This window comes from Chiroxiphia lanceolata, chromosome 4 (assembly GCF_009829145.1).
Source record: "Chiroxiphia lanceolata isolate bChiLan1 chromosome 4, bChiLan1.pri, whole genome shotgun sequence".
Classification (NCBI taxonomy): Eukaryota; Metazoa; Chordata; class Aves; order Passeriformes; family Pipridae; genus Chiroxiphia; species Chiroxiphia lanceolata.
Window position 1 is genome coordinate 24,277,442 of NC_045640.1, and position 24,341 is coordinate 24,301,782.

Below are 24,341 nucleotides of genomic sequence, written 5' to 3' on the forward strand. Positions count from 1 at the left end.
AGTGGGATTAGCATGGACAAAGAGAAAAGTTAACCGAGCCAGTCACCTTGTCCATCTTCCAAGGTATTCTTGTGCCAGTTTCTGAGCCATCGGAGCAGTTTATTGGCACAGCTTTGCTCACCCTGCTGTCCAATAAGTGCCTTAAGAGATGCAGGCTTGTATTTATCCACCCATAGCAATCTCTCTGTTCCATCTTCATTAACCTCAGAAACCAAATTCCCCTCAGGTTTTGGGGCTTTCTTCTCCTCTGCAGTCTGACGTGTAAAGTCCATAAGCTTTCGAACAGCAGTGGTTTCTTTCTTGCCGGATTTGACGGTACCTTCTTTTTCAGGTGTCGACTTATACTTTTTATTATCAGCTTCCCTTCTGAAGGGGCTAAAATTCCTTTTTCCAGCTTCAGCTTTCGGTGGTGTCCTTTTAGGTCTTGACTCCACTTTCTTTGTCTTTGGACCATAAAGGTAAGAAAATAAAAGAGAAATTTAAAAAAAAAATACACAAAAAACCAAAGAGCTTGTTTATTCACACATGTACAGGAGTGCTTTGAATGTAACAAAACTTATGTATTGATTAAAAAAACTTCAAGAGCAGATATAGAAATACTCCTCTCTGAAAAATAAAGCACTGTTAAACACAAAGTCACCTGGTTCCATAGCACAACCCAAAAAAAAGAGGCAGGAAATGTGTTGGTCATTCCAAGAGCAATCCCCTTACTCATGAAGCCTAAGGCATCATTATACAATGCTAAACTGATGACTGTCAGGTTGGAACAAATGGGCCAGACACTCATGAAGCTCTTGCAAAACAACACCTGCAGAAGTTGTTCAACCCAATCTAATATTCCAAGTTTAAAACTGAGACTGTCTAAGGAGATGCAATTACCCCCTCTGTCAGATACCTAAAATACAGAATAATGTCTGCGTATGAATATGAAAGGTGGGAAAATAACCTATTGCTCACAACTAGAAGTCTTAAACACAAACATAAAATTTTCACTTTCAATACTTTTAGCCTAGAAGATCAAACTGATTATAGTGGTGTTACTGTTACTGGAACAGAAGACCAAAACTCCTTTCAATTAAAAACAAACCAAAGCAAAAACCCACCCCTTAAGTTTATAACAAACAAACCTCTGTTTCAGCTGCCAGCTCATATTTGGACTTTTTGCCTGGCATAGTTCGAATAAGATCAAACAGGCCATCCTCATCAATAACTTTTGTACCTAAAGCTGATGCCTGGAGCAAAAGAAAGAATTAAATGTAAAGTCAAGTTAGGAGTTGCATTATTCATTTCAAAGGGTTTTCCAGTAAAAACTATGTTTAGGAACACAACAACAACAATTTTATATTTATATATACATATTTGTGTGTGTGTGTGTACGTATGCATATAAATACAAACAAAACAAAGACACAGGACGTTCAGCAAATTTTTCCTTTTAAAGATCAATTCATCAGTAATACTGCTTCCTCTTGGCAGGGATACTGAAAACCAGCAGCAAAGACAGGAACACTTCAGTTTCACTCTGACTTTGCTCAGGCACAGCAGCACTCACCTTTTCACATTTTGACTGGCCACAGTCTCGCCCCATCACCAGGTAGTTTGTCTTTTTGCTGACATTGCCAGTTACTTTTCCTCCGTAACGTTCAATCAAAGACTTGGCCTCATCTCTTTCAATACACTCCAGAACCCCCGTAATTACGAATGTCAGGCCTTCCAAACAGTTTTCAGCTCCCTGAGAAGCAGAGCATTGCAGAAAACGCCATCACCTGATGCAATTCTACCAAATAGCTCTTCACCATGTCAAGTTCCCTATGAAACTCTAAAAATAAGACTATATCATACCTAGATAAGTAATAGCTCTAAACATTCAAAAGCCATTAACAGGAATAGCTACCAACAAAACTTCATACTTGTAGCACTCTGTACTTCAAGCACAGCATAGCAGTCAAATGAGTGACAGCAACCTTCAACTTTCAGACCACTATTTTTGATCATCATGACTTCCTACACAAAGTTATGAATATAATTTCTTAGTATACCTCCTTACATTTAGTCACTGCATTGCATTACAATTTAGCTTTTTACAATCCATGCTTCCTATTGGAAAAAAAAATACCAGTTTTTAACAGTTCAGTTGATACTTGTTAGACCACTTGCATCTGTAAGTCTGTGATGCACTCCACCTCTGCATACAGAATCCTGCTGGAGCCAAACTTACCTGAGGTATCTCTTTGGACCCCAGTGCTTTCGGACCCTCACGATTAAGGAAGCTTCGGTAGGCTTGGTAATTGCTTCGCTTCTTTTCAGAGTCCTCAGGACTTACAGACTGTGCCAGGAGAGAAAAAAAAATTAACACAGATATATAAAACCAGCAAAATAAACTCAAGCATCACAGGTTAAGACATTTTTATGCATCAAAGGAAAACCAAGTTCTAACACTTGTTTTTAGTCTATTTACATGTAATACTGAAGCTTGCTCTGCAAACTCCACCAGGACAACTAAATTAATTTTGATAGCTCCTACCTCACTCTTCTTAGGAGAAATTTTTTCCTTCTTTGGTGTTGTCTTCTCTTCTTTGTCTGAAGCAGTTTTTTGTTTTGATAATAAATTTTGAGCACCTCTTTCCTTTTCAGCAATCTCTTCTTTTTGTTTCAGAGACATGAGCCTAGAGGCAGGTTTCAAAGGCAAGGTCTTATCTGCCGACACTCTTGCTGTTTTACCATCAGATGATTGAGGGGATAAATTAAAGCCTTTAGACTGTTCAGATTTAGTTTGTGGCTTCGCAGTGTAATTCTTTGCTTCACCTGTTGAATCTGTTGCTTTCACTTGAAAGGAGGTAGAGGGAGAAGAGCTCATATATAAAATGTATCTCATTAATATTATAAATTGGTGCAACATTTGTCATATTCTGTGTCCTACCTCTTTCCGACTGCTTATATCCTGCTGGCACGTTAGGACTGCTATTGATGCTCAATACTGTTTGCTCTCCTCCTGTATCTTTCCGAGCCTAAATAAACACACAATGCCAAAGTCAGAGATGCATGTCCCAAGCTACCACAGCAACACACTTCACTCAGTTGTAACTAGAACTTAAAATACCTTTCCAACAGAGGCATATAGCACACACACGTACTGTTCCTGCTGTCTGACTAGGCAGGATACTATTTACTGAGTGAGGAAAATCCAGGAGGCAAGTATAAAAACTGAGTATGCTATTTTCATGAAAACACTTTCTTGTTGTTTTTGTTTCATTTCTGTGGAAGTCTTAAAACAAAGGTGTCTAAATAAGAACACTCCCAGCAATGCAATTTCTAAAAGCTAAAGTTTAAAAACAGTTCAACCTTTTTCTTCTGCGGTGTTTCATCCAACATGGCCAAAGTTCTAGCAAATTCTTCATCTTCATGCAGCTGTCTCTCTAGCTGAAAGACAAAAAGAAAAAAGATTTTTAGGCTCATGTCTAACAAGTTCCAATTCTATTATATTTTTAAAAAACTCTAAGTGAGCACATAGGTGGAAAAAGGGTGTCCTACCAGAGGTAAAAACATTTCTGAAACTGGCACTGAAGAATTTACTTGTTTACCACAAAAGAGAGACTAGTGAAGTCTAGTGAGAAAAACTGAGCTTGGATTTGTTGCACTAGAAACATTAACATGCCTGTATAAGCTGTTTTCAAAAAGGTTTTTCATTCTTTCACATATTTTACTGTTGTGTACCCTTTCCTTTTAATAAACAACCAAAACTTGAAGGCAGTATCTCAGAACAACCAGCCTGCACCAAGAGGTAACCTGCTGCCTTTAAAAAACTTACAAAAGCAGTCCCAAAAGACAAGTAGGAACAATGCCTGTTAAAAATTACGATGTCTTCAGAACAAATATTTTATTCTTGTTTACCGAAACATATATAAAAAAGAATTCTGGCAGTTTTGGAGAATTTAACTACTACCCTTACCCTGCTCTTGTTGTCAGTTCTGTTTACTTTAGGGAAGCAAATATACTTTAACTTTTTATTATTTCTATTCACACTGATTTTCTTTGACAGAAAAAACAGTAAGAACAAATAGTGCACAAGGAATATGTGAAAGTTATTTATTAACTGTAAAAAAGCAAAACCGGTTTGGTTTCCATTTTTATTTTACCTAACAAAATAAAGATGACATCTACAGTGATAACTGATCATACAGTTACCTTTCCTACCCAGTATGGTGCCGTGGGCAAGAAAACCTTTTCTATTCCTGGATAGTGTAACCACTGTTTTAACAAACAAAAACAAGCAAACAAACGAAAAATACTTTCAGAACTGTCCTGAAGTCCAAATGACATGCTCTATTAGATTCCATTAGATGGCTTTATAAAAACAAGATGCCACAGGCATCATTTTTATCAGCCCACAGCAATGAAATGCATCTACCTTCCCTGTGTATGATGAGAAAGGAGGGAGCAGAATCTACTGAACCGAAACCAGGCTGAGGCAGAGATAGACCTGATACAAAGTACATTGATGACACATACAGACACTGTGTGTTACACATAAAATGAGTTCAAATGAAAGACTACATCTTGTTTTTCCTGGGTCATTCATATTTTCTCAACTATAAGAAAATTTAAAAGACAAGTGAAACAAATTATGGATGGCAATGGCTTTTAATTTTTCACTCCAAGGAATGGAGAAACCAAAACACCACCAAAACACTATCACTGAGGAAGCAAAAAGTAAATTCTATGTGAAAAGCAAGATTATTATAGGCACATCAACTGCACAGGTAGAGAAAGTCTGGATAGAGAGAAAATAGATTAAGTGACATGTTCTATTTACGTAACTGAAATAGTGCCCATAAAAATAACTATGTGACTATGTTTGCACATATATGCAAAAGTTAAGTACACAGATAAATTTTATTACACTTATTTACAGCATATCTGGAAAGTCCATCATTATTTTCTTAGCGAAAAACAATTTTAAAGTTAAACAAACTGCTCTTGACATAGAGTAGTAAATTTAACATAGAGAAGTAAATTTATAGAGCTTTTACCTCTGAATCTTCTTCAAGCTGCAGTTGCCTAGCAATGGCCTCATCATCTAGTGTGCTGTCTCTGCTTTGTGAAGGCTATATTTAAGAAAAAAAAAAAAACAACTGTTCAGTTCCCCCATTACTGTGTCAATTATAATAATTTAATGTGTACAGATTTATTCTGTATATTTCTAGAAAAGGACTAGGAATGAAACATGCAACATTTCATTTCTGGCTCTCTAACTTAAAGTCTATTAAACAAGGCTATTTTCAAGAGATTTTATTATTCAAAGCAAAACCATGCTATAATATAAATATCTTCTTTCCTCAAACAACACTGAACGTCTCTGAAGCTATCACAGTTGGCCCACTTGAAAGATATCAGTGAATTTTTAATTTCCTCCATACTTGACTTGGTGCTTTGTTATTCCATGAGTGTATGTGCCATAAAGCTCGGGAAAATAACCTCCTTCCTCTCTCACCTTCCCCTCCCCCCTCAAATATAAGCTAAAAGTACTTAATTTCAAGAAAAGTCACTTGAGAAGAAGCAACAGAGAAAATACTACTTTTGACTTTGTGCTATCTTGTGAAACATGAAAATGCTACTCTAAGCCTGTATTTGAGGCCTTGATATGCACACACATATCATCAGAACTGAACTTCCACTCCAGTGATCATTAAAAAGTAACTTTAGGACAGGCAGTTAAGTGCTTCCTTGCAGGCATTAAATAAGCCACTTTGATCTGCCCTCGGACACATGAGCAGACTAAAGGAACATCATCAGTACTTACCTCTTTCCTTTTACTGGATACCAGTTTCTTTTCTGATCGTTGGACATTACTTGTCCCAAAGTAATCAAGTGCAGAGGTGGGAGTCTGTTTCACTGGAGGGAGTGGTTTGCTTTTAGCTTGTGGTTTTACATCTTCCTTTTTCACGGAATTTGTTCCTGGACAACCGACCGCTGATGTCCCATTCTCCTTCGGTTTCAGGGAAATTCTTTTATTGACAAAGTCATCTTCTTCATCTAAACATGAAGAGTATTCCATTACTTCTGGTACATCGTACTGAAGTTCTAATAATGGAACTGTCAAGAGCACTATTTTGGCAGATTACCACAACTCACATTCTAAAAAAAATGCTACAGGTGTTTAGAAGTTATTTGGGAAAAAAAAAAAAAAAGGCTGAGTTGCATAACACATAGTATTTATGATCTTTAATAGCTAACTCGAGTCTGAATAGATTCGGTACTGAAATAAAGTTTCATGACATTACCTCTCATTTAGAGAGGTTCACAAAGAATGCCTTCCCTTCTTAAATGGGGAAAACAATTAACAGAAGATCTAGGTCACTGAAGTTTGAACTCTCTCTTTAATTAATGCAATGTCAAATTAAACAGTACAACTCTTCCTTCACATTTTATGTGAAGTACAAAGATACATTTATTGTATTACTTTATAGTATTCATCAACAAAGGAGCTAATATAGGCTTTGTAGATATGTATATTCTTAAGAATCTCTCAATCTTACATAATAAACCAGGGTAAAATATCAGAAGGTTTTATTTACCAAAAAAAAGTTTCTTGGATAAGCTTAATAGTTATTTTTAAAGTACTGCTCATAGCCTGTGAATGTTTTAGCAGAAACACTTCAACACCATTTTTTATTTTTTCCCTTTAAGTCAGAGATTTTATGAGCTATTCTATAGTCTCCACATCTCTGCACTTTAACACACTCTCTTTCCAGTACAGTCAAAGCCATCTCAAAGAAATGCAGCCATTTCACATAACACAGAAATCAGACAAGAGGCCAGAAAGATAAAATAGATTTTTCAATTTAAAAGGAGGAGCAAAGGTGGCACACACAGTCTCATTAAGAATTAGCCCACAGAGCACTAAACAAAAACCTAAATCTTTCCTTTTAGGACTCTTCTATAATAACCAGGACATGGTTTTCCAAGCAATAAAAAAGAGAAAGAGGGTTTGATGGCCATTCTGCACCCAAACTCTTCACCCAGACAATCAATCAACCAAAAGAGATTACTAAGGACTTCAGAGAGTTTTGTGTCACGAAGCCTTACTGACAGTTATACAAATGAAACCCTGTCACTGAAGCATACAAACCCTACATATATCATTGCCACATGACTAGACTAACACTACAGCACAAAAGAGAAACATCACTGGACAAACTTCTTGATTAGTGATAAAAGCATGGTCTTTGTGAATTCTTCTACCAACTCAAAGTGTGCAAGTAAACTGCGAGAAAACCCCCAAAATCAACATTAGACAGCAATAAAGCAGTGCAAAGACATGAGAGGAACAGAAACAGAGGCAGTCTCATTTGCATGCCCCTAACTGAAGTTTAGTTTTACTTTTCTCAAAATAGAGATGTTTTAGACAGTCCCCTCAGCATATCATAAACACAGATTGTTCTAAACACCTGTTTTATTACTGAACTTAAATTGACAGCATTATCACAAAAACATGTTCATTTTCCAGCCATGCCTAATTTAAATCCCCATATTTCTTTTTTTATAAAATTTGTTTTCTTACCACTTCCCTAAGTTTAGCTGATGTCATATGTCTGCCATCTATTACTTTTGTTGTATACTAGTCAGAGATGGAGGGGAACAATTATTTTTTGTTTCATCTGTTCTCAACAGATGGTAGTAACAAGAGTGTTTTAAGCATCAGCTGGAACTTCCTGCTACTGAATACTGACTAGGCAGAATAGAACAAGTACAAAGGAGGATCCTGACTATTCCTGGGAGAGAAAGTTCAGAACGAAAAATAAAACAAAGATGCATCTTTAAGGGAGGAAAATGATTCAGCAGTTAAATCAAGAATGCCTAAAGATAAAAATTTATCTATGAGAAAGTGACATCTTAGCCAATTCAATTCACAAAGCAATATATGGAAGAGAAAATTCAAGACCAAGCCCTCAGCTGACAGCAGTGAGTTTTACTACAAAGCTAAAAGCTTCACTATTCTCAAGAAAATTTATTTTCCCTATGCAGCAGTAAACCTCTTACTGTCATTTCGCTCAACTTAACAAAACTATAACATAATCAGGAAGATTTGGACACTAGATGCTTTAGGCTCCTAATTTATAATAGTCTGAATTCTGAATAGGAGAATGTTTATCTCAAACTTAATTTCAGAAATATTTTTGCTTCTTTCAAATTTTTCAGTTTAACAAAAAACCACATTTGTAGTAGTAAAATGTACCTGTCACTAGAAATCAGCAGTTAATGTAATTACATTTATTTGTCCTGAAAAGACAATACAAATCCTATTCTGCACCCTTGTTCCCAGCTTAAGCCAAAGATTGTTCTATGCTAGAAGAGAATCTTTCCTCATCATTACTGTTATCAGAAGATCTGTATGCAATATTGATTTTTTTTCATTATTCACTTGTAACCATTTAAACAACAACAAAACCCAACAGGATATTGCTTTCTCTCAAGTACAAAGAAGTAGAGTAAATATAATTAGATTTTAATCAAAAAAGTATATGGACTCGAGCAATTTATGAAGACAGTATACATATTATCAATAATTAGGGCTTTGCTTTAATTATGTCTTTCCTAGAAATGGCAGGATTAGGTGCATTCATTGACTGGAAGCAGTGGCTGAATAAGAACAAGAGACTGACAGCATTTATGAACTGTCAACTATAAACATAAATAAAGAAAAGGGAGAATGAGAACATAGAAGTGGTCATTAGGAAACAAAACTGCCCTGATTCTACTAAGTGGGTTTCAAAAGATGCTTTAGGGGACAGATTCTCAGGCTACAGTTTCATCCCAAGTTCACAAAATTTGTAAGTCCATCACAAATTCACCTGATCTCCAGGCACTCCCCCACTCCTCTTATTTCAAGTATTAAAGAACAACCAACTTTTTCAGTAAAACCTTAACACTTCCTTGAAACAAACTGCTCACACATGCCTACTGCCACATTAGTGGACAGTAAAGTTGCACACTTCCAGTTTCCTTACAAGCCTGAAGGCAACCTCATTTACAACTTTGAAAATATCAAGAGAGTCCTGGTATTGCTGCTGAGCTGTTCAGGTCAGTGTTTCTCAACACATGACCTGTAAAAGGAAAAGGAAGCATTCACATTCATAAGAGCAAGCCAATAATTTGTGGGAAAATGAAAGTGACAATTTAGATTTTAACTTACAAAAATTGTAGATTAATTGCATGCTTATACAAACTGCGAGGTGAACAGCTGAGACATTCTTACATAGGGGCATGGACTTCACAAAGTAAGAAACAGGAATCAATTTGATCACCAACTAGATGACTTTTCTGTTGTAAAAGCTTTGTGTAGCAGAACAAGACATTCAGAGAACAGTATTTCCTGTCTACATCAATGCATTTTTTTGTGTGCTATACAATGAAAAAGTATCCTGAACATACATTCGATTTTTTTCCGGACTAGCTCTGAATTACAGACACAGGTCAAGACAATATATTTTAGTTCAGGTTTCTGGAAATTAAGTAGATGTTACAGAGAAAGCTAATCATGTGATTAATGGAACACACAGGCAGTGACGACTAGGAGATTGCTCTAAATTATTCTGGACACTAACAGGACACACAAAGCAAGGACCAATTAGGTCAGAGAATGTACAAGGACAAGCTTCCCTAGCAACAAACAACAACTGTTACATCCTGGGGGTTTTAAGAGCTATTCCATGACGTTAAAGCACATCTGGCTTTCATTTTATATACTGTTCCAGCAGTATCACAATTAGGTTAATAAGGCAATGCAGCAGCTCACTTGTACCTGGTTTGTTATTCTTCTTTCCTATCCTCACCCTTTCTCAAAAGAGGTTCATCTGCTGATTACTGAGCAACCTGTGGTTGCTCTCTAATTGATCTCAATCAAAATTACTTAGGTTCTTTTAAACTTTGTTTAAATTCAGATCCTTTTAAAAGTCTTGGTTTCAGGAATGACCTCAGCCGACCTAAAAAGGGAGCAATCTATTGCAGGCAGGGACAATGACAATAAGCAGCACAGGACAGATCCTTGGAGGGCCTTCAGAACAATGTATTTTATTAATCTTCACTCATTATTTCTGTACTGTTGAGTTCCTCATCACTAGAGAATATAATTCCTGGGTTCCTATTCTGTTTAGGACACAAAATTTAAGGCAGAGACAGCCTCTTACTATGATGTCGTAAAACCAACTCCAAATATAGGCAGGGCACCTACAGGTTACAAATAATTTGTACTTATTATGATAAACGTATGTTGAATCAGCATTTGTAGACTACTACATAAGGATTTCTATGTGGAGGTAAAGGACTATATCCTATCCAAAAGTCATTAAATCTACATTACTTGAATAAAATGGCAATATTCTGGACATTCTTCAGCTTCAGTGGCACCACATCTGCACAAGTATTTAAACAGTTCCTGTCCTAAAGAACTTGCAACCTACAGCAATAGGTATTGCTGTCCAAGCTAAAGCTGAGAGTGGGGAAAATAGTGTTTGTCTGTAGTTGTAGATTTGGGTTTAAATTACTTTACATATGCATTGGTCAGTACTCAAGAGTCCCAGCACTGGGAAGGACTGAGTTTTGTACTTATCTTTTGCTAGAAGTCTTTAAGAACATTATCTTTAAGATAACCACCGCTTCTCAAAAAAGCCAGCAAGTCTATTCAAAGTCAATCCCTGTAACTCTTTCCAAAGAACAGATGCTATTTGTGACTAGCAAAAAACATTTTTTCTCTCTTCCTTCTCCTTTAAAAAAAACAGTTGTTGCAACCTACGTTTAAAAATTTAGATTGTATCATTATTTCATTTTAGATTTTTCATGCTATTTCTCAAAAAGCTAATTGATTTTAGATGTACAACAAACATGCACTTTAAACCACACTTGTTAGCACTTGGCCTATATTGACAAGTCAAGGTTCTGTGCTGTTATAAAAATATAAAACTTATCTAAATCATTTCAGTTTTAGTCTCCTGAAATGAATTTACATTTGGATTTTTCAATTATCAAAGGTAATTTCATAAAGTAGTCCCTGCCATATTTTTCACTTTGAGGGGAAAAGATTTAGGGATAAAAAACTGAAATAAAGTAACTGCCACATCTAATTATACACTTCAGTGCCAAACTAAATTGACTTTGATACCCTTTGTCAAGTATACACCAAATTAAAGTCTTAGTCAAGTCTGTATACTTAGTTTTGAGAGCATTAAAATGAGAAGGCTGAATATATTTAAACTGCAGTAAGTAATCTCAATCTGAAAAGCCATCAATTATAGCAACTCCTTCCAAAGGAAGTACTTGCACTTGCCATAGAAACGGCTGTGTGTGTTACCTCGGCAAGCAACTAGAAATTATCAGTCCATTAACTTATTCCAGTTTATTATTGAGAGTTCCATTCACTTGAGCTGGTCACTTTTCTATAATAGCAGCTTTATCAATTCACATAAGCAGATCTGAATCCCCACCATGCAATGAAATTTCATGTTCTGATTTAGTTGCCTAAAGTTACCCACATGACAGGAATATTCAGCAATGCCCAATGAATAATTACAAAACAGGAAAAAAAAGTAACTTAAAGCAATCCAGGCAAGTATACATGTGCTCCTTTTTTTCCAACTGCAGCTCAGGCAGCTCAACTTACTGAGCCACAAAGGACACAATGCTCCGTTCCAAACAAAATCAACCAGTATAGAAAAAAAATCCAAACACAAAAATCTTCTTTTACATTTTAGACTAATCCAACGGAATAACTACGTCAAGACTAGTTACTCTAGCAGCTCAATAAGAAGATCTGAAAGGGAGAAAAAAATATCTCCTGCAAAGAGAATAGGAACAGGTAGAGGAAAGCAGCAACATCTTGAGCTAGAGCTAGAGCTTGAAGAGCTGCTACAGAGATTAAACTGAAATGAACTTATTTCATGTTCTGCCATGTTTGAGATACAGGCTGACAAGTCATTCTAAAGTAATCACTCTGTCTTCTGATAAGTGAATCCTATTAACTTTTTTAGTCCAAATTACCGCATTTATTTCTCAACATTGCTGTTATCCTAGTTTGTGCGGAGGGGAAAAAAGGACCAGTTCTTAAAGAATAAGATTATATTTTACTTCAACCACATCTCTGGTTTATATTTATTCACCTATTCAGGTGAATATCATACATTTACTATACTTATATAACACTCCTCTCATCACTTAAGACAACAGCACATTTACCATTATATGACCCTTATGTTGTACTATTCCTAAACTTAACCAAATTAATTTTAATGGGGCTCACTCCTAAAAACCTTTTAACTTGTCCTCTGCAACACTACTCCCTGCTTCTTCTGCAGGTTTCTGTCAGAACCTACTCATTCCTAAAGTACATTTCAAGTAAAACTCCCTTAAGGTTCAACTACATATTTTCAACTGACCTTTCATTAAAGACTTTTGAGGAAAGCTGGTATGTAGAGTACTATTTATTCTCTTCATGCATTTCCCATAAGTATGTACAGCAATTTCCATAAGTATGTACAACACAAGTATTGCCCAGGGAGTGGCAGGGACAATGTTTTATTCCCCCATGAAACCCTTCAGTTAAGACATGGTTATTCACTGACAACCTGGTGCTCATTTGAACCAGCATTTGGATGTGGGAACTATTTTTATTTTGCCAGCAGTACTAGCACTTCACTAATAGTTCTTTCTGAGATTTTTGGGGTTGGTTGGTTTGTTTGTTTCCCCATCCCAATATTCTCTACATTAAAGAGTATATATTCAGCAAGCACATTCACAAGCTATTCTTTTGTCCTGTCTTCTAAGTTCTCAACTAACAGTTTTCCAGTAACCTACAGACCTCCTCAGTTCCTATGACTTCAGTTTTTCTACCTTTATAAATAACTCAGCCTACCACTAGAACAAGGTTTTTCTTGTTTTAAAAAAGTTTATTTTCCAATATCCAAGCAATCAAGGCCATTGCTACCTAATTACCTCTACATGATGTATATGAAAGATTACAAGCAAGGTCACAATTCCTGCCAAATAACCACCTGTGATGAAACCAGGTGAGGTTCAACAAATCACAATAGCAGGTCATCTTCTACAAACAAAGCTCAAGGTTCCATACTTTTTTCCCCTTCTTACCTAATAGAATAACTTCATTTTATCTTTGGCCACCATTAAACTAAATACTTACTTAGATTCAATTTGTTTTAATAAAAACAAAAGTAGTTATTATAGAATTACAAAGAGCAACAGTTCTTGCTTTGTTCTTTTGCCTTTTAAAAAAAATCAGCTTGTTCACAAGCTAATAAGAAACAAAGCAGTGCAATAACCCAATCAGCCCATTCTTATACAAACCAAAAATTTACTTTGCCAACACTTTTCAAGAAAGCTGTATCCCCCATAGTTATACAGAAGAAGTGAAAGAAATTCAAGCAATAACAGGAAGAAAGTTTGAAATTAAACTGAAAAATAGGTTGAAGCAATTAACTACCAAACTTCTACTGTCTACTTGATGCCAAAAGGGTCTTTCAAACATATGGCCATGGATAGAGCTCTTGAGAATGAGATTCTGACTTTTGATCCAAGTCCAAGCAGCACATTCTTGATATAAGTTTTCAGCTCCATAACAGCGAAAATAAGAAAAGAACAAATCCCTACAAATTTCATTAGGATCTTTTCTGCCTATATTTCTGTATTACTCTTCTTCAAAAGCACATTTATCTCAAACAATAGCTGTATCAATACCACTTAAACACACTCAGCTTGACAGCTCCATTAAGCTGAAGAAACAATTTATACAGATGAAATATAAACAAAATTCAAACATTAAATCTCAAGGTTATAAAGGCATTGTTTTAAAATACACTATTAAGTCAACCCTGGGTGTACTTAAGACTCTTTTGATAAGAAGTAACCTTGAGCCTGTGGTTTTCACTAATAACCTTGACTAGTGTTCCCATGGAAACAGAAAAACTTGATTACACAACTTCGAATTGCATAATAAACCTAAATATGTACTCTTTATTCCTGAAGAATCTGATCATTTACCTCTAGGATCAATGCTTTTAAAGATCTTTTCAATTAGGAAAGAAATCTTGGCCAAACTTTCAAAGGAAACAAAGCTTTGAGTAAAAGGATAAATAAGAGAAAAACCATGTCCAGGTTACTTTGGAAAATTGCATTCATCTGAAGATATGACAGAGTACAGTTAAATGCCAGGTCAAATATCTAGGACAAGCAAAATAAGTACAATACATCTTAAACACAGTGATTCTGAAGTGAGCCCAAGGAGGAAGAAAGTGTAGAAAAAGCCCAGCAGAGCCACACTTCTAAAGCAATACTGCAGCAAACAATCCCTTTTCATTTTAAAAATACATGGTATGATTATAGGGAGGCCATGTTTATGTTCAGCAACATGCTTACCAAAAAATTACACCATATGCAGGTATAGTGCCTACTCTTCCAAATAAAGTACAATAAAACTCAAGGAGGGATCACAGAAGGACTACTGGAATTCTATCACTCAAAAAACACATTTTATCAAAACAGATTTGGATACAAGTCTGTTAATTCTATCACAGTTTCTTCAGGGCATACTGTGGCTAGTAAAGGACTCTACTTCAGGAGAAAAATACAGAAACCTGATAGTTATAGCTTCAGCTGAACTCAGACTGGATGAAGGATGCACATCCAACCACTGCAACAACTGACAAAATGTATGTGTTGATAAGTAAAACACAAAATCCAAGAACTGTTACAGTCACCAACATATCAGGCAGAGATTAGAGAACATGGAAAGTCATATACCAAGTAAAATAAAAATCCATGTTTTCAAACCTATTTATGGTGTGCTAGCGACCAGTTTAACTGTATTAAAAATTCTTCCTTCTTTTCCTAAATCTGTGGAATTGTCTTAAGCAAGGAAGCATTATCTCATTATATTATATGCCTATTTAAATCAACCTAAGCCACTATCCAACATCACCTCAGTTTTACCCTGTGCCTGACTTTACAGTACTTGAGGCTAAACGTCTGAAGTGCTTTTGGTTGTTGAAGGATAACATAATTTGTCTTCCTCAGTATTAGGTTTTGTGATCAAATTTAAGAGTATATCAGTCAAACAATCCATCCCACCAGTAACATAATCCACCCCACTACAGCTGAACACATAATGATACATGTCTTCCATTACCTGTCTCTGAAATATAAACAACAGGATCCCGCTTCAGAACTTTACCAAGTTTTGAAGTAGCTGCTTTTTTCTCAGGTGTCTTCTTCGATTTTTTCACTGACTGCACCTCCTCTTCTGAATCTGTATTTTGACCACAACATAAATGTAGATTTCCTCCACATACACACACAGGCTTTAAGTAATAGATCACATAACAGTTAACATGTGTTCACATAGATTCAACTGAGTGAGAAAGAGATTCCATATTCCTACTGTATGTTACAGCATAGCTTCATTTTTCATCCATCACATAAGTGACAATGCAAATTTGGTCAGAACTCTGTCTTGACAAGTGTTTTTTTGTTTACATAACAAGAAATATGTTGTTATTTATTCCAAGAACAGCTATGCCTATATAAAAACCTCTCTGAAATGGAATGCAACAGTCAAGGGTACCACAGCAGTTTACTTCAAAAAAAAACAAACAAAAAAGAAACTTTAAAATCCAAACCCACAAAAAATACTATATTATACTGGTGTGTTCCATGAAACTGTAAATTTGTAACTATGAAATGAATATTTACTAGATTTTTTTTAGTAGAGAAAGACACGCAAGTTTGCTTTTAAAACAATCTTCCATATTATATTCATGCAACCCACAAAAATGTAAAATTATAGAATATGATCAGCCCCCTGTACTCAGTGTAGGATGTTATTTATCCCTAAAAGAAAACCTAAAACTCTCCAGGTATGTATACACAATTTCATAGTAAAAAAAAAGTTACAAAGTTTCGATAAAATTTACTATCTGAATTTCTTTTTTTGTGGGTTTTTTTGTGTGTGGGTTGGATTCTGGTCTTTTTAACAGGTATTTTCTTAAAAGTTATTTTGCATTGTATATTACATGCATGACATACACTGCACTCGTATTTATCAAACGTATTTATCCATCAACATTTACTGTGAAAAATGTTTTTAATTGCATCTATTCCATAATAATAAAAAAACCCAAAACTTTCAGATGCACCATTTACCTGATCAACCTTGAATGCTGATGCAAGGGATACAAAGGAACATTCAGAAACAACTGTGAACACTACCTGAATCATAGATTACTCTCCTCTTCTTTTTCGTACGCTTTTGTTTGGAATCATCTTCACTGGGTGAATTGTTCACCTAAGAGTAACAGTCCATCAGTTCATCAATAAACAGTTCCTTCCAGCTTTTACTCAGTTACACAATGAAATTCATGAGTTTCAAACAAATTCTAACAAATTATTTATTTTCCAATATTACATTTACAAAGTTTTCTGCTAACTCGTGGGCGGGAGCGAGAAGGGTGCAGGGCAGAGGAAATGAGGAAGAAACTGCAGCAATAAAGCTAAACATGCTCCAAGCAAACTACAGATGTTTAAAATAAATATTCTATTTAATGCTAATTAAAGTTAATCAAAAACAGATTTTTGAGCACTTCCAATTGTTAATCCAAAAAAAGAAATGGTCCCATGCAAAACAGAGGTCGGACAGGCCAGTAAGTTACTTTCACTTTTGTTTCCACACTGGATGTGGCTTCATTGTAACCACCAGAATTGGACGCAACCTCAGAGAACAATATACCCAATGGAAAAAAAGAAAAAATCATGCACAACATTTGAAGCTACACTGAGTTCCAGGTCAGAGCCCTTGTTGTTGGAGGCTCTCTCTCACCCCTTGAGCAGTGCAGCCACCACCAGGGATTGCACCAGTGCTCACACCTGACAAACATGCCCCAGGTGGCACCAGAGAGAACTGAATTGTCTCAAAGAATTTTTTATTTTTTTAAACATTGCTAGTTTTGGATATTTAGAAAAATCACAAGCTGCACAGGTATAAAGTTTCCTCAGTCTAACAAACTACCAACTATGCTTGTTTTGTAATCATGTGCAGCTGTAAATGCTTTTATTTATCTAGAATTGTATTTTTAGAGTAACTCATTTTATCATCTACATTAAGTCATAATCTGAAATCTGTTAAATCCTTGATATAATTGGAGAATTGCACAGTAGAAATAACAGATCACAGAAGATAACTGCTATGTCTTTCAGCTCCACTTAATGGTCCTTTATTTTCACACTGAAACAACTAAAATATACAGTCAGAATATTTTTTAAGTAACATCTTACTTCCACACTGTTATGCTTCACATTAAACATTCCATCCTATTAGATATCCTTCCATTTGCAAGTCATTTTAGAGCTATCTTTAGCCACTGCTTTCTTTTTTATACAGCTCGAATGATGAACACGTGAAGTAGCCTGACACCAGAACCCAGTCTGGTTTTAACCAATCATTTTTAAGAATTTGGTCTTTGCAACAGGTTTACAGAAGTGATCCCAATGAAGACAAACAATATTAACGTTTCCCCCACAGGTGTTAAAACATCTGGTTAAAAAAACTGGTCAGAAGGCACCTCTACCACAGACTTTTACCTCACTTGGAAGCATGGCACCTTTGTGATATGCCTACAGCTACTGAGCATAAGCTTCAACTTTAATTAAACTAAAGATTAAGTAAACAGAGCTACTTAGAGAACTGTGGGCAATAATTAAAATAACTTCAAATACATCAAACTTCCTACACTAGCACCTAATCATAACAACTTCTACCTGCCTTTGCCCTACAAACCAAATTTTTTTAATTAGCAGTTTTCTTCACCTCCTACAAAGTTTTACTGCTAGAAGTTAATATTAAGTGGTAGTTCCCTCCCATGCCTATAAAAACAACTGACATATTATCTGTTATTTCAGTATATGAGAAGAATTATAACTTTAAGAAATGCTAGATACACAAACACTCCTGTATCAGAGAAACCAAACACTTCATAAACAAGAAAAGCAAAACTAACCTTAGTCTCCTTTTCCCTTTTCTTCCCACTTGAGGGTCCTTCACCATTTTTAATTTTTTCACTCTTTGTCACAGTCTCACATTGTTGTCGCTTTCCAGGAGGTACAACACCAAAGAATTTCCGGATATCCTAGCAAAAGGGAAAACAATAAATTTTTAAATACATAGCTCATCACACTATAAAACAGCAATGCACTGAAATTACTTTCTCAGCAGCTCCATTACAATATATATTGATTTTGAAATTCTGTTTATGGTTCAGAAAACAAAGCCCAGCTAGTTAAACATAGCTGCTCAGACACCCACATCACCTTTCTCATCTTCGAATCATGAAAAAATTTATTTCTTCCTTAGTCATCTTCACCAAAACACACTGCAAGAGAAACTTCCACTACCAATGAAATACAATGACTTAAGATAGATGCTTAATTCTTTTTTTTTTCCAATTAGTTACCACAAACCTAGACCAAAGTACTTCTACAGTTAAAATGATCAACACAGCTATGAAGTAGTGTCAAATGTAAAAAGACAGTTAAGTAGTGGGACATACTGCATTCTCCACCTTCTCATAAATTTAAGATAGCAACTTGCATCTCGCTAAAAAATTAGTCAGCTAAAAAGAGGTAACATTTAAATAGAGAAACAATTTCATACCAAGACTTCCAAAAGGTCTATTTTGTAACCTTATTTTAGTACCTGACCACAATAGACATAACAAGCTTTCTAAGTGTGTAAAATCAACAGCTGAAGCTTCAACTTTCTACAATAGAAAAACACTATTGTATAGACAAAACCAAATCTGATTTCTGTCAAAAAAGCCCACTGGTTCAGGTTTATTAAAAAGAAAGTGAGAAAACAGGTACCTGGTTGGTATCACTACCTCCAGCATTAGCAGCCATTTTAGAGAAAGAAAGTGCCTCATATGGCCTAAATAATATAGAGAAGGTAAAGGATGTGGCTCAGGCCTACATTGTACCCAGCTGAGAGCTATTCCCCATCATGGAGTTCATCTGGTAACTTGTTATTATCGTAAGTAACCACAAGTAAAGTAATACATTCTTAAGAAATCTGCATCAAGTCTGATTGATAATAAGGGGTCTTTCAGGCTCCTTTTCTCTTACCAGTCAGCTCCCTGGCAGTTTGGATTTAGGGCTTAAAATCAATGGAACATGTAATTTGAAAGCATGCACAAAATATGGGACATGTATAGATTCGTTTAGCATACTCAGCTTAAAACAATTTTCTAGAATCAGAAATGTTATTTCCTGTAAAAATTGAGGCTCTTTGTGTTATAGCTGCATATAATAACATAGATTCAGCAAGCAGACAATGGTAGACTGGAAAGCATTCTTCCTTAAATGTGACTTCACACATTTCCATTATGGAATTCATGCATAGATTTTCAACACTCTACTATTTTACATGTACTCCTACAATATAAATGCATTACCATATAAACTCTGAAATTCTGCCCATTGATACCTTTAGCTAACAAGTTTGAAGAGAGCATCTGTTTAAGAAGTCTCCAAGTGGATTTGTGGACTTGATCACTCAATTATACTCATTATTACTGACTTCTTTTTAGGCTTAAGATAACAGGCAAGAGAAAAACAAGCCTCATTAGAACTTCTACTTAGTAAAATAATTTAAATACTTACTACAACCCTGCAAAATAAAGTGACTTCAAAGTTTTGGCGGTTTTTTAATAGATGTTACTTTAAAGTTTAAAATATTTGGAGAATTAATTTTAGATCAACAATAAGGCTCTACTCATTCTGTTGCTTTAACTAAAAACTGTCAAACAGCAAGTGAGCTGCTCTGCAAACTTACAAACCTCTACCAACCTCTGCGCTTTCTGGAAATTGTTGTGAGGGAACATGAATACATCCCAAAATCAGAGTCTTCAAGCTTATACACTTTACAAGTAGCAGCAGGAAATACGTGTTACATTGGATAGCCCAGCTTAACACCACCTGTCTGGTTTTATTTATTTCTAAAGTCTATTGGTAGACTTCTACAGAGGCTTTTTAGCAAGATTTATTTATCATTCTTTTTCCTCTATCTTCATCTCGAGTTTTGGATTCCAGTTCTGGAATCAGTTTTTCTTTTAACATGCACATAACTGTGGTAGAAGATTTGCAGAACCTTTTGGTGTTGCAAGAAGATGCAATAATATTAGAATTTTTTAATAGACTTACACAAGGTTTATGAAATGCAGACTTCATAAACTACACAGCCCCAAGATACAAAGGAAAACTGACACCTATGCACAATCTTCTTCAAACTTCAGAATTATAAATTCACCAATCTTCTTCAGCTATCCTGCTCTTTAGAAGAAAAGGTAACCTTGTTAGCCACTGCTGACATAACAGACAGTGAATACAGAATTGCCTGGGAGAAAAGTATGCCACACTGCAACAATACAGTTACCCTTCAGTGATGCTTTTATCCAAGAATCATGAGATTTTTCATGCCATTTATTAGGAATGCCAGATAAATTATTAATTCACTGCATAACTAACTGCAGAAATGAAGCAATGTAAGTATCTCTCATATAGACTTAGATCCCAGATAGGATCACTTGCTTCAGTTCTGGGTTTGTTTATTTAACATACTCTGACTGACCCTCTCAGTGGTTTATAATGCCATGCATATATACGAGATCACCCGGTAGAAAAACTGTGTGTGTTTAGCTTTTATCTATGCTCATTCAAATCAGAAAAGGCATCTATCAATGGAACCATCAGGTTTCCTTCCAGGATATTGCCCCAAAAATCACAGCAGTGTGCCTTGAGTATCCTGGAAAAATCCACCAGCTGTTCCAGGTGGTCCCCTTGCCCGTAACACTAAAATTTAAGGGCAAGACTATATTGGTGTATCTCCCCAGGTGTGCTTCAGTAGCAGCAACAAGACATGTAATTTTGAGCTGTTCCACCCCAGTAGGAGGTGTAACTAAGGCTTTCTGATCACTCTTGCTTAGTTAGGGGCGTAATTGATGCACAGCATCTGAACAGCCTAAAAAGCTGGTTCCTGCTCAGCTTTTAGCAGTTGTATGACCTCAGTAATGGCTGTGCCATCTAGTCCTTGCCAGTTCTGAATACTGCTTCAAATCCTCCATCTTATGCAATAACAGGAGACCATGGAAATTCATCACATCAGGTTGCATGTTTTCTTTTGAAAGATTTGTATCTGTCTGTTTTACTAAGGAGAGTAACACAAGCAGAAACTGAAACCTATTTGTTAGGTGGTACAAAGACTGGTTACTTCAAAGACAGTGTTTTTAAAAGGCTAGTGTTCAATAAGGCATAATATTTTCCAAAATATAATTCACTCTGCACCTCAAAATACAAGACAGAACACTGAATTTCACCAACCTAGCTCAATGACTGCAATAGAAAGTATATGCACCTCATTCCAGGTATTCAGAGCATCCATGAGGGCCTTCATCAAAAGAATCATATTTATTTATAGCCTGTCTATTTCAGCACAAGTTTTGCCCCAACATCACCTGTGACATTTGGTGCTTCCAGAACAATTGCAGTAACTGAAATCAAATTTATAGTATCACTTCAATGAAACCAGTAGTACTTGCTTGGGTAACTATACTTAATTAATATTTACTGATAGTGGCAACTGCAGCACAGGTTCTATATGACATTTTTCAACCAGTGTCACAGGTCTAAGTACAGAACAGCTGATGTTCCAGCTCCGGCCCTATGAGTGTCCCTCTCAGCTAGAGAAAACTCAAGCAGCCCCTACTCCCAGCCACTCATTCCATCAGGTGTACCAGTACAGCGCTCTGCTTGGAAACTGGGTCAGGTCACTAATCTGGGTGAAAAAATAAATCCCTTCTGAGACAAATCAGTTCACTGTGTAACTCTACATACATCAGTTCAGCACAGCTGAGAAGATGCTGCAGAACCAATCTGACAGGGGCTACTTACATTTGGCAATACACGAAAAAAGTTTGCAAGGGTGTGACACTGAATTGCAATACACTTGTGCTGTTGCTGCACAAGCGGCACAGGCCACACCATTACTAACATCACTGTATTTTTGCCTCTGCAGCTGCAGCAGTGATGGCTGTACAGCCTCTTTGCTTCAGGACTGAAAATGGAACGGGCTGAGGCAACTCATATTGTCCTCAAAATTATTATTGTCTTCCTCCTTTCTAGGAAAGTGCCAGACATTGCAAGATGTGTGAATTTAGAAGATGACATAGAGAGAGAAGGCCTTTGTCCCGTAAAGGTGGGAAAGGAGGAAGCAAGTCTTCTATTAAGATCAGTTTTCTAAAAAGGTGTTAGCAGAGAAACAGGAGAAGCAGATTTGTCCTCATACATAAATTTAAAGCTATCAGCCAGCCCTAACAAACTATGAAAATATCACACATTACTAGTTTCAGGAGTCTTAGTGCTGGCAGACCTCTGTCATTACTGTAGAAGACTCAGACTGTATCACCCATCATTGCAGAGCAGTAGGTTTAAGCTATAAACATGTGTAAACTCTTTGGAGTCCAAAATCAAAGCTGAACGCTAACTGGCTTTGAACGGCATCTGTAGTTAAACCAGTAAAAGGTGTGAAGAAAACTTATCTGAGCCAGAGATGAAGAGGGGATACCATCTTATAGTGGCTGCTTAACGGAGCAGCACTTGGGAAAGCACGAAAACACGTATATGTTTATATTTACAAACTCTTTACAGCCTAATGAGGGTTGCATCCTTATGTATAAAAAACTGCCTACTTCCAGACTTTTAAGTTCTTTTCTCCCCACTCGAACTGTTTTTCTGTAAATACTGCGCGCCCTCCAGCTCGGGAGAAGAAACGCCCTCGTGCGTGCCCCTGCTGGAATTAAAAGCAGAGCTAACACTCCGGCAGACCGCGTTTGGAGAGGTTAGCTCGTCCGCATTCCTTCCCCAGTGGAGCCCGCGGTCCACGCCTAATTAACCTAATTCGATGAGCTGGAGAGGCTCAGCCGCTTCCCGCTTCGGCCAAGGACATTTCCTCGGCCAGGGGCTCCATGGCACCACGCGGGGGCCGGGGCTCGGTCGCTGCGGGCGGGAGCGCGGCGGGGCGATCTCTGCTCCGCGGCCGCTCCGCCGCCCGCGGGGCTCGCTCAGCCCGCGCCGGGCCCCGCCGGCCCCGCCGCCGCCCCCCGGCCCCGCCGCCGCCCGGGCCCTGCGCGACGCCCCCTGCCCACGCAGAGCCCCGCGGCGGGGACACCCGCGGGCAGCCCCTCACCATGCTGGCGGCGGTGCCCGTGCCTAGCGGGACGCTCCCGGCTCCATGCTCCCGCCTTCGCGCCAACTCCCGCCGCTCGGCGCGTGGCGCTGCCGTCACGGCCGCGACGGGCGGGGCGGGCGCGGGGGCAGCCCCGGGCCGGGGCCGGGGCCGATCCCTCGCCGTGCCCCCGCGGGAACCGCCTGCCCCTCCTGCCGGCCTGCCCTCGGCACTTCCCCCCTCTCCGTCTTCCGTGCGGGCCCCAGCGGCTCGTGCCTGCGGCGGGGGTTTAACCGTTCCCGCAGCTTCGGGCCTGGCCCGGCAGGAACGGGAGCTCCCCTCGGAATGCGGCCCGCAGGGAATGAACTGTCCTTGGTCCCCTCCGGCAGAGCCGGAGAGCTGACAGTCCGAACGGCTGGTTAAAAACATACAAGAAAGCAGAGCCAGGCCTCCATGGGCTCTTTTTAGGAGATTGAGGCAAACGAAGCATCCAAAAAGGCGTACAGCCAATAAAAGCGGTGCAGGCGCCACCAGCCAGGCCTGGATCGGCGCAGCAGAGCAAGGCATTTCCTTGTCATAAACGTGAGATGGTCCCCTCCGTCCTGGTTGTGCCGGGAGCACACCCAGATGTGTCGGGCTGTGATTCCTCTATGGGACAGCCCTTAGTCTGCATCCGAGGAGGCCAAGAGAAACTGCGGAGTTACACTCTGTCTTCTCCCACTGATTCTTTAATTTTCTAATTCATCTTTAATGAAATCCTGTTTAATTTTCTAATTAATCTTTAATGAAATCTTGTATGTTTTCATCCATTTTGTTTCCTCTACTTGCTGAACACTGGCAGGGAATAAACTTAGTCAAACCAAATAAAAATGGTTCCACCCTCAGGAATTACTTGCCTGATGTTTAGATTCTGCAAACGTATTGTTAATTATTGTTAGACTTGGAGAGGAATAGGGAAGGCAAACAGAATTTATGATGCTACAAATATTGCCAATGATTTAGGAAACCACTCATAAAAAAAACCTAAAACCAAAAAGCAAAGAGTACAAGCTCAATTTGTACTTGGCTCATAC

The 24,341-nt window shown here is 37.6% G+C and overlaps 1 protein-coding gene across 1 annotated transcript in view; it reads right to left on the reverse strand.

The window, feature by feature from the left end:
* The window catches only part of RFC1 (replication factor C subunit 1), a 33,351-nt gene extending 9,814 nt beyond the window's left edge, over positions 1-23,537 (reverse strand). The window contains exons 1-13 of the mRNA XM_032685182.1: positions 23,290-23,537; positions 18,053-18,181; positions 16,269-16,344; positions 15,190-15,309; positions 5,800-6,032; positions 5,030-5,104; positions 3,342-3,419; positions 2,920-3,007; positions 2,524-2,825; positions 2,218-2,325; positions 1,552-1,731; positions 1,128-1,232; positions 47-443 (exon numbers count right to left, since the gene is read on the reverse strand). Coding sequence (XP_032541073.1) covers positions 47-443; positions 1,128-1,232; positions 1,552-1,731; positions 2,218-2,325; positions 2,524-2,825; positions 2,920-3,007; positions 3,342-3,419; positions 5,030-5,104; positions 5,800-6,032; positions 15,190-15,309; positions 16,269-16,344; positions 18,053-18,181; positions 23,290-23,292 — 1,894 coding nt within the window. The 5' untranslated portion in view covers positions 23,293-23,537. The remainder of the gene's footprint in view (positions 1-46; positions 444-1,127; positions 1,233-1,551; positions 1,732-2,217; positions 2,326-2,523; positions 2,826-2,919; positions 3,008-3,341; positions 3,420-5,029; positions 5,105-5,799; positions 6,033-15,189; positions 15,310-16,268; positions 16,345-18,052; positions 18,182-23,289) is intronic.
* Positions 23,538-24,341: the final 804 nt, after the last annotated feature.